General features: G+C 48.7%; 1 protein-coding gene across 3 annotated transcripts in view; it reads left to right on the plus strand.

Annotated features, from left to right (window-relative positions):
* The window catches only part of npnta (nephronectin a), a 43,983-nt gene extending 35,936 nt beyond the window's left edge, over positions 1-8,047 (plus strand). For all 3 annotated transcript variants that reach the window (XM_084687037.1, XM_084687038.1, XM_084687039.1), the window contains 4 exons: positions 4,533-4,622; positions 6,859-6,957; positions 7,303-7,565; positions 7,879-8,047. In XM_084687037.1, coding sequence (XP_084543163.1) covers positions 4,533-4,622; positions 6,859-6,957; positions 7,303-7,565; positions 7,879-7,989 — 563 coding nt within the window. In that variant the 3' untranslated portion in view covers positions 7,990-8,047. The remainder of the gene's footprint in view (positions 1-4,532; positions 4,623-6,858; positions 6,958-7,302; positions 7,566-7,878) is intronic.
* Positions 8,048-11,397: the final 3,350 nt, after the last annotated feature.

An 11,397-nucleotide genomic window follows, 5' to 3' on the forward strand; every position in this document is an offset into this window, starting at 1 on the left:
CTCTGTGCATGTTAATGAGGTACAGAAAAGCAGGAACAAACGTAATGCCATTTGGGTGAAGAAGCATTTATTTAACCTCATAGTGACGTAGCCTATAGACAAGGATAGCCTGCTACATATATAAAAGTCAATCAATATAGGGCAATGTGAGGCAGTGGTAATTGTAGACCCTTTTTTTTTGCTTTTTAAAGTAGTTCAACACAGGTAATCCTGTTTGTTTTTATAGTTTTTTATGATGTATGCTATACAAAAAATGTCTTTATGGTTAAAAGAACATGACATTGTTTACAGGAGCACAGATTCTACATAGATCTAGCTTCTTAATTTTGCACCAGATTCATGAGTTTAACTTAAAAATGTAATACATTTTCTTCTTCCTCTACACCCTAGAGGGTCGGGGGGTTCGCCGTATCCTTTTCACCTTTTTCAACCCTGACCTGTTTGCATGCTTGTTATTAGCAAGGGGGTTTAGCACTTTAGCAAGGCACTGTATTCATGTCACATTCTCATTGGGGGCTGAGCACCCCTCAAGGTCTGATCCGAGAATCGCCCCTGATGTAAGGCCTGATAACCGAGGCTAGAAAAAGCATTTAGTTAACACTGCAGGGTCTTCGAGTTGAGGCATTAGAGAACTGAATCCTGACATTGATTAAAGTAACCTTCGGGGTAGAATGATAGGGCGAGACGAGCGACTCTTGGGTCGTTATCGACATTCGGTCAAGTGTCGTGTAAATAACGCATCATCAATGACCAACGTCTGGCTGGAAACTGGATTTCGGTTCGAGCTTTACGTGCTGGTACATCGGCCCTTTAGATATCTGTACTCAACGGATAACGATGAAAGTGCCTTGTCGCTTCGCTTCGACGAGTGTTGATTAAAAGCAACAACGCTGCCTTCAGACTAGCGATAGGACACTGAGATGAAACAGCACCTGGGGTGTCTGAGGAGGTGAGATATTGCTCTGCTCTCTGTCAGACGATGGCTGGTAATTAGAGAAGAGACAGAAGGGGGAGGAAGAAAAAGATACAAAAAGAAGAAAAGATAACGACAATGTCGGGGTGCATTACTTGAAGATGAGATCTATCTAATATCTCTCTCCCATCCCGGAGTGTGAGATCAGAGATGTGTCAAAGATGTTCTGAACATTGAGAGTGTTGAGGATACTTCAGTCGGATTAGGATTTGATACAAGGAGAGGCTGGCACAGAAATACTGATTTAGCTCAAGTGTGGCAGTGCTGGACCAGAATTATTTTTGCAAAATCACTTTGATTAGGCTAGTTGACTTTGTTTAATTATTAGTTCATAATTCTGCCCTCCCTTTGCGTCAGTCATGGTAATAGTGCAGGCCAGGGTGAGTTTCAGAGGGAGAAAGTTAGCGCTACCACATCTCAAGGAATACGTCCCGAGTTTAAGATCAAAGACATCAAAGATCAAAGACCTGCAGAGGTTTTCTGGCACCTGCTTTCAGGCATGGACGTCCAATCAATCACGGGTCTTGGATTAGTTAAATGAAGTTGGTTGAAACTGCCACCTTGTTTTGAATCCAGGTCTTAAACAAGGCTTCAAGCCACAACAGTGTTGCCTTTAGATCTGTAGATCTAAGTACAATCCTAGATCTAGCAGCTTCTATAAACACTGGGAACGCTAGAACACTAAAGAAAGACCAACGTGACGTCATTTACTGCTACACTAAGATTGCGAAAGTAGCGGAATCTAATCGCTAGATAAGATTTAGTTGGGGAAGATGAAAAGTTGCTTAATGTAGTGACAAAGTCGTTAAATTGGCATAGATTAGTGTGCCCCAAAACACCTGGAATGGCAGACCCCCTGAAAGACTTGGTCTGTATTCTCAGGGGCCTTCCATTTTCTTCTAGGTATTTTGTGTTTTCTATGTGTGTGTGTGTGTGTGTGTGTGTGTCAGGGGTGTAGCCAGAATAATATTTTTGGGTAGATCTAGAAAAATATGGATAGGCATCTTTTCATTTATTTTTAATTTTTTTATGTGATGTGCACCCAGTGCATAATTTTTCGTTTTTGGGTAGGCCTTAGAACAAATTGGGTAGGCCTGTGCCTACCCAGGCTACGCCCCTGGTGTGTGTGTGTGTGTGTGTGTGTGTGGGGGGGGGGGGGGGGTCCATTCCATGGGTTACTGCAGTCACTCGTAGGCTACAGAAGCCTGCTGGGTTTATTCTACATCAGGAAGAAAACAACCTGAATGTGTCTCGCTGGCAGAGGAGGGCCTCTGCAGCTTTGGTCCTTATTGACTAGCCAAATATTTGCGGTGGAATGAACAAGACAAGGTCAAAGGATGGAAGTCAGAGAAGGAGAGAGAGGGCAAGAGAGAGAGGGAGGGCGAGAGAAATGGAGAGAGAGAAGAGAGAGAGAGAGAGAGGGAGGGGGAATCTGATTTATGGAGGTTTTCATTTCAGCTGTTGACTGAACCAGATTGATTCTTCAAATGAAATACTTGAGACACAGTGTCTTACTCTTTAAGGTAACAGGATACGCGGCCAGTAACGAGACACACAAAGTCTGGTTGTCTAGACTACTATGATTCCACACGCTAAACGTAAAAAATGGCTTCTTGCAGTGTAAACCAGCTTGACTGTGTACCTTGGTAATCTGCCATGTAAATGCCCACCAAACAAAAAAAGACTGTTTGACATTGCTAATGGCACAATTAGCAAACGCAAATTGTGTACTTAAAGGCAACCTGTGGCTGTCATCCAAGACAGGGTGACTTTCTACGACTTTCACTGAGAGATAAGCTGGACGAATGAGGGCTATTTGTCACTGTGTGTCACCAGCTGCAGCTGGCTAAACACGGCTGGCAGGACACCTGTGTTGGGCTGCGAGGACGGCGAGGTTAGCGTGTCTGAGAGGGGAGGTTAGCGTGTCTGAGAGGGGAGGTTAGCGTGTCTGAGAGGGGAGGTTAGCGTGTCTGAGAGGGGAGGTTAGCGTGTCTGAGAGGGGAGGTTAGCGTGTCTGAGAGGGGAGGTTAGCGTGTCTGAGAGGGGAGGTTAGCGTGTCTGAGAGGGGAGGTTAGCGTGTCTGAGAGGGAAGGTCAGCATGTCTGAGAGGGGAGGTTAGCGTGTCTGAGGGGAGGTTAGCGTGTCTGAGAGGGGAGGTTAGCGTGTCTGAGAGGGGAGGTTAGCGTGTCTGAGAGGGGAGGTAAGCGTGTCTGAGAGGAGAGGTAAGCGTGTCTGAGAGGGGAGGCTAGCGTGTCTGAGAGTGGAGGTTAGCGTGTCTGAGGGGAGGTTAGCGTGTCTGAGGGGAGGTTAGCGTGTCTGAGGGGAGGTTAGCGTGTCTGAGGGGAGGTTAGCGTGTCTGAGAGGGGAGGTTAGCGTGTCTGAGGGGAGGTTAGCGTGTCTGAGAGGGGAGGTTCGAGTGTCTCAGCTAATTCCAGGTCTGTTAAAAGTCTGTTTTATACACACACACAAACACACACCACACTCACACACACTGCCCCCTATGACCTAAATGTTTAGCATTGCTGCAGGTTCCTGGTGTCTGACCGGGGCAGTCCTGTGTCAACATCCCCCCACTTGGTGGTATGCCAGATGGTATGGCCCAGTCCAGAGGTGAACTGAGCAGACTGGAAGGGCTCATGTTGGGGTTGGGGGGTGATGTTTGCACATCAGTGTGTTTATGGAGAGTCTAAGACATCTTGGGAGGCTGACACCTGTTTGATTGTCGTTGTGGGAAAGGACATGTACGAACTTGTGACTTCTGGCCACTGCATGTACGTTTCTATATGGGAAACAATACACACTACGGTTTACAATTAGTGGCGTTTCCACAGAAACGGCCTTAGTGTAGACGAACCACACAAAGATCCTCTAACCAGAAGCTAGTTGACCCTTGACCTTTGGGGGAGGGGGGGTGTACAGTATTTTGGGGCAGTGTAACCACAGTCTCATCACATGAGCTGGGCTATTCCAGTAGTCTGAGTCTGTCTGCCTGTGTGTGTCTGTGTGTGTGTCTGTGTGTCTGCCTGTGTGTGTGAACACATGGATGTGTGAACGCATGTTGTCCCTTTCAGATCTGAAATACACAGACACACACACAGACACACACAGACACACACACAGACACACACAGACACACACAGACACACACACAGACACACACACAGACACAGACACACAGACACACACAGACACACACACAGACAGACACACACAGACACACACAGACACACACACAGACACACACACAGACACACACAGACACACACACAGACACTGAAAGAACAGATATTCACCAAGTAGTTGAAGTCAAGGTGTGAACATCTGCTGACAGGTTAATGAAGATCCTGACAGTACTTCCTTTCTGCCTCCTCTCTCTCCCTCTCTCCCTCTCTCTCTCTGTCTCTCTCTCTCTCCACTCTCTCCCTCTCTCTCTCTCTCTCTCTCTCTCTCTCTCTCTCTCTCCTCCCTCTCCTTTCCCTACTCATTTTCTCTCCACTCTCTCTCTCTCTCCACTCTCTTCCTCTCTCTCTCTTTCTGTCTCTCTCCCCCCTGTCTCCAGTCCCTCGTCTCCACGGCTACAACGGCGTGGTGGGGATCGACCTGGACGTGGAGCTGGGCAACACGGCCGCTGAGGCGAGCGATGACGCAGGTGAGCAATGAAGCCGTCCGTCTCCCAACATGAGCACTGCGACTCATCCCCTCCCTAGAGGGAGGGATGTTAGAGACAGGCCAGGAGGAATGGGCAGGATAAGAGAGGGGAGGAAGGGGGCTGAAATGGAGGGAGAGAGGAAGGTAGGACATGGGGGTGTTAGAGGGAGGACGGAAAGAGGTGGGGGAGGGGGGGTCGGTGGGGAGAGTGAGGGAGGAGAGGGAGACTGATGAGCGATAGAGGGAGGGAGACAGGGGGAGCATGACAGAGAGAGTTAGAGAGACAGGGGGATGAGAGACAGAGAGAGAGAGGGAGGGATGAGAGAGTGAGTGGGGGTGGGAGAGAAAATGTTTGTGGGAGAGAGTTAGGGCGAATGGGGAAGTGGGGGGGTGAGGAGAAAGAGAGAGCAAAGGAGAGAGAGAGAGAGAGAGACAGAGAGAGGGATGAGAGAGAGCGAGGAGAGCTTGAACGATGATGGACGAGTTACATTCGCTGGCCGAGATTAAACTGACACTCAATTTCTGCACCGCTGTGAAGCATTGGAGGGAGAGATGTGATAGGAGCCCAGGTGTGTTGTGATTGGCCGTCAACGAGGAAGTGACAGATGAAATCTGTCCGTCTCATTTAAACGGTCCCCGGACTCGAAGCTCGTCTCCAGACAATTTTCCTTTTTTCCCGCTTTCTCGTTCTCCCTTTTCACACACCTTAAAGAGCGATTGAGTTAAATGACTGATGGGCGATTGAATACCAAAAACACGCCTAAAGTCCATGACTTAGAGGGGGAAAAACTGCATCTGGCTCAGAAGACAAATAAATTGATCTGAACTGTAGCTCTGCAGTCTTCTGCACCAGTGTAGAATGAGCTGTCATAAACGATATACTGACCAAACATGAGACGTTCCTGCAGGAACATTCATCAGGCTTATTAGATCTGTTCTAGTTTAAGGTTTAAATTAGAAATCAGCGTTCGTGCCTGAACGTACCAAGACGGTTATGGAGATGAATTGATTGTACACAGTTTAAACTTCCTGATGATTTTACTTTGGAGGTCGTTCATTGGCTTATCATTTTGGCTCCAGCAGTTTTCATTGGCTTAGAGGCTGAGCCGCAAAGTGATTTTCACAAACCCCCATTTCACGCAGCGAAAATGAGGAATGAGAGTTATATCCACAATCCAATTTGTACAACGATGCATGTATTAACGCAGACGGGCGTTTCTGCAAGCATCCTGCTGTCGCTGAAGATCAATCTCAGCTCAGATGGAAACGATTCTTCGTATTAGATTAGTCTCTGTCAAGACAGTAATGTGTTTTATTACAGCTTGTGTTGTGAGGAATGATTTATCCAGTCCAAATGAACATGCAAACAAATACAGGCAAAGACAGGCAGAAAGCACACACACATACCTACACACACACACGATCAAACACACATACCTACACACACACACACAAGTGCTCAAACACACATATGCACGTGCAGGCGGGAAAGCTTGTCTTTAGTGAGACAGATCAAAGCAAGAGGTTGAAATCAGGTCGTTCCATCTTCATCACTCTCTGCTCTGTCAGTCGGTCCTCTGGGGAACTGGACATTTAACCTCCTACCTTCCTCGCTTCTACTTTCCCACCCTCCTCTCCTCCCTCCTCCCCTCCCTCCTCCTCTCCTCCCTCCTCCTCTCCTCCCTCCTCCTCCCCTCCCTCCTCCTCCCCTCCCTCCTTCTCTCCTTCCTCCTCCTCCCCTCCCTCATCCTCTCCTCCCTCCTCCTCTCCTCCCTCCTCTTCCCCTCCCTCCTCCTCCCCTCCCTCCTCCTCTCCTCCCTCCTTCTCTCCTCCCTCCTCCTCTCCTCCCTCCTCCTCCCCTCCCTCCTCCTCTCCTCCCTCCTCCTCCCCTCCCTCCTCCTCCCCTCCCTCCTCCTCCCCTCCCTCCTCCTCTCCTCCCTCCTCCTCTCCTCCCTCCTCCTCCCCTCCATTACACAAACACGCACATTTCTCTATTACACAGACAGACAGTTCTCTATCACACACACACCTTTCTCTTTTCAACACAGACACTGGTTAGTGTTAAGCATGTTGCTGGCGGTGGAGGTGTTCCTCAGCATGTTGTGGTCCTGTGTCTGAGGTGTTCCTCAGCATGTTGTGGTCCTGTGTCTGAGGTGTTCCTCAGCATGTTGTGGTCCTGTGTCTGAGGTGTTCCTCAGCATGTTGTGGTCCTGTGTCTGAGGTGTTCCTCTCTGCAGCTGCGGGCTTCCTGAGCTGTTCCTTCGATGACGGTCTGTGTGGCTGGATACGAGACAGAGACGGAGACCTGCACTGGGAGACCACAGACGACCCCTCTGGTACCACACACACACACAGTACCACACACACACACAGTACCACACACACAGTACCACACACACATATGGTACCACACACACACACAGTACCACACACACATATGGTACCACACACACACACAGTACCACACACACACACAGTACCACACACACATATGGTACCACACACACACACAGTACCACACACACACACAGTACCACACACACAGTACCACACACACACATGGTACCACACACACACACAGTACCACACACACACATGGAACCAGACACCAGAAAAAGCACACAATCGACATCCTGCTATACCTGGTCACATGGTTTGATGTCACTTCCTCTCCCCCCCAGGTGGGCGGTACCTGACCATCCCGGAGGCGGGGGAGAAGAGGCGGAGTGGGCGTGGCGCTCGGCTGGTCCTGCCCCTTGCCGCGCCCTGGAACGACGGCAACCTGTGTCTGTCGTTCAGGAACAAAATGGCGGGCCACCACGTGGGGGTGCTGCAGGTGTTTGTGAAGAAGGGGAAGAGGTACAGCCCGGCCGTGTGGGGTAGGACCGGGGGCAGCGGCTGGAGACACACCCAGATCACCCTCTGGGGAGCGGGCCTGGAGAGCGTGAGTACAGCTGGGTGTGTGCATGTGTGTGTGCCTGGAGAGCGTGAGTACAGCTGGGTGTGTGTGTGTGTGTGTGCCTGGAGAGCGTAAGTACAGCTGGGTGTGTGCGTGTGTGTGTGCCTGGAGAGCGTGAGTACAGCTGGGTGTGTGCGTGTGTGTGTGTGCGTGTGTGAGAGCATGCGGTGTCTTCCTGTGTGCTATAAACGTATTTCCTACACTTGGTTCTGCTGATCAGCACTTTGGTTGACACTTGCTGCTTTACAAATGTGCTCTATGAACGTATGCCTAAGAGAACGTGTGTTGCTGTTCCCAGGTCATCCTGAAGGGGGAGCGCGGGCGGGGCAGGAGTGGAGAGATGGCGGTGGATGACGTCACGCTGACGAAAGGCTCCTGCACTGAGGAGCACAATCTGAGGAGACACTGACACTAACCCCACACTGCCCCCCAGACACCCAGCCCCCCCAGACACCCTGCCCCCCACCTACCCCCCCAGACACCCTGCCCCCCACCTACCCCCCCAGACACCCTGACCCCCAGACACCCTGCCCCCCACCTACCCCCCCAGACACCCTGACCCCCAGACACCCTGACCCCCAGACACCCTGCCCCCCACCTACCCCCCCAGACACCCTGACCCCCAGACACCCTGACCCCCAGACACCCTGCCCCCCACCTACCCCCCCAGACACCCTGACCCCCAGACACCCTGACCCCCAGACACCCTGCCCCCCACCTACCCCCCCAGACACCCTGACCTTTTAGACACCCTGCCCCCCAGACACCCTGCCCCCCACCTACCCCCCCAGACACCCTGCCCCCCACCTACCCCCCCAGACACCCAGCCCCCCCAGACACCCAGCCCCCCACCTACCCCTGCCCCCCAGACACCCTGCCCCCCACCTACCCCTGCCCCCCCAGTCACCCTGCCCCCCACCTACCTCTGCCCCCCACCTACCCCTGGCCCCCAGACACCCTGCCCCCCACCTACCCCTGCCCCCCCAGTCACCCTGCCCCCCAACTACCCCTGCCCCTACCTACCCTTGACCCTCACCCAATCTCCAAGCCACCCAACCCCTCAAACACCCTCCCACCCAGACATCCAACCACCCACCCTCCCCCACCCTCTGTCCCCAATATGTCCTCGTCTCTCTCACCACTCAGCTTGTCCTCGCACAAATAACCAGCCCTGGTAACCGTGGAAACTCTGCCCTGCAAGAACAGCTAATCCAGGCCATAGCCGTCCAATGACCTCACTCCTTTTTTCTGAATGTGGATGAGAGGGAGGGGAGAAGGAAGGGAGGGGGAGAAGGAAGGGAGGGGGAGAAAGAAGGGAGGGGGAGGAGGAAGGGAGGGGGAGGAGGAAGGGAGGGTAAGGAAGGAGGGAGGGGGAGGAGGAAGGAAGGAGGGGGAGGAGGGAAGGAGGATGCAGGGGGAGGAAGGAGGGGGTGGAGGGAGGGGGAGAAGGAAGGGAGGGGGGGAAGGAGGGGGAGGAGGGAGGGAGGGGGAGGAAGGAAGGGGAGGAGGGAGGGGTAGAAGGAGAAGGAAGGGAAGCGGAGGAGGAAAGAGGGAGGAAGGAAAGGGGAGGAGGGCGGAGTACTCCTTGCCTTCTTTTGATGTTTCTTATCATATATTTTGGGATTTTGTTTTTGTGCTAGCCATCAAAGAGTCCAGTTATGGATACGTAGACGAGATTGACAGAATTGGTAGAATAGTGGGGAAGTACCATCATGGTACTTCCTTTTCAGTGTGGTACATACACTGTACATGCCAAAAAAAGATACATACAAATTAAGTGATACGACTTAATTCTTAGTCCTCGTACAGTCCCCACTAAGCACATTATTGCATATTTGTTTTCTTTTAAAGGTGCTATGTGTAATATTTTTTAAATGTATCTACAGAACATTAGATATCAGATTTAATCTGGTTAATATGCTAACATAGATACATAAAAAGCAAGATAAAATATTGTATCTGGCACTGGACTCATGTTTCTGTGACTGACTTGTTGAAGCGATTGTAGATTTTTCCACATTAAAAACAGTTACTTTATATTGTACTGTATGTGTAAGTTTGTTTCATTATACCGGTTTATTATACAAATGACAGCATCTGCTATCTTGGCTCTCACAAAGTGTATTATTGTAAATTTAGTTGTGTGTACATAATTTAAAACACTTATGCTCATATTAAGCTGTGTGGTTTATATATCATTCAGACTTAAGTATTAATAATTGGAGATGCAAATCAACTATTCTTTTTTTTTTGTTTTTCAATATATATTTTTTTCAATTTGACATCAATAGGCTACTGTCCATCGATTTAAAATCAGAAATGTTGTGAAATGTTTACAGTCCAGTAAATTAACCTTCAGTGAAAAATGACTAGAAAAGTTTCAGTGGTTTTTAACATTGCAAAGCACACGTTGTATGATGTTCAGATGAAGGGTTGGATCAGCGGGAAATTCAAGTTGTACTGTATGCATGGACGACTTCACCAAATTCTGATATACTCAGCTAACTATGTAAATAGAAATAAATGAACTGATACATATTTGAACACGTGTGGTTTTTGGTCTTCACCCAATTATATTATTATTATATCCATCATTTACATGGAATTTGACCGGTCTTGTTTGGAAACAGGTTGTTGTTACGGCTTACTTTTTGAATACAGTCAGTAACCGAACATTAGATTCCCAGCAGTGAGAACAGCTGTCTGAGAAAAGACAGGCTCCTTACAACGCAAGGTTGTAGGATCGAATCCCGCCGCAGTCATTAAACATGTTGTTATGCTGGATTATCTGTTTAGCGAAGCCAGCTATGCCACAGTAGCTGTCCAACAGTATAATCATAATGACTTTTCATTCTCAGGGGTTTTATACTGAAGAAGAGTCAGATTTATTGTGCTTTGTAGATATAATGCTGCTACATCTTAGCCTGGCTGCCAGCCCAACTTCTCCCCGCCCACAAAAAAATTTGGTCGGGAAGTTGGGTCTGGAGGGTCTCGTATTGGGGAACAACTACAGAAAACCAGAATCTGGGCGTACCAATGAAATTGCCAGGGGGGGGCTTTATACGATGATGGACAGATGATCAACAGTAACGTAATCACCCACGTCACAAAAGAGCGCTTAAGTTGAATTTGTTTTGAACAAACAACATATTACGTTGCTCTGATTGGTTGTAGGTCTATCCAATTGAGCGAAGAGGCATTTGTTTTCCAGGCTTGAAACACGCCCCGTAGTCAAAGCCCAACGAAGAGTTCTCAGACTCATATTCTGACTAGAATTATGAGTATGACAACGTCAGGCTATATAAACGCATGAATCTGATGCACTTTGAGAGCAAAATTAAGAGGCTAGATCTATGTAGAATCTGTGCTCTTGTAAACAATGTCATTTTCTTTTCACCATTAATAATTTTTTGTATAGCATACTACATCATAAAAACAATTAAACAAATGGGATAACCTGTGTTGAACCACTTTAAAAAGCAAAAGTCAAAAGCATCACTTACTGTCAAGCTAACACACATCCAATAGACATAATTTTTAATATTGTATTAAAATTGTTTCTACTAGATGATGTAAAATGGGTCTTTAATCCTCTCACACCACTGCCTCTGATTTCAAAATCTCATCGGATCTGCACGAATCACGTAGGTTACCCATTTTGGTTTAAAAAAGGTGACTCTCAGGCTGAGTAATTTGCCATGCCTGTAATAAATCCCTAATTTCACTGAATATCAATACAATGCAAAATATTGAATGAATGAAAAAACTAAGGATGTCCCTTTCTTCATGAACTACCAGCATCAAATGATAATAACTA

Source organism: Hypomesus nipponensis, chromosome 22 (genome assembly GCF_054491055.1).
Source record: "Hypomesus nipponensis isolate SF chromosome 22, ASM5449105v1, whole genome shotgun sequence".
In the NCBI taxonomy this organism is placed as follows: Eukaryota; Metazoa; Chordata; class Actinopteri; order Osmeriformes; family Osmeridae; genus Hypomesus; species Hypomesus nipponensis.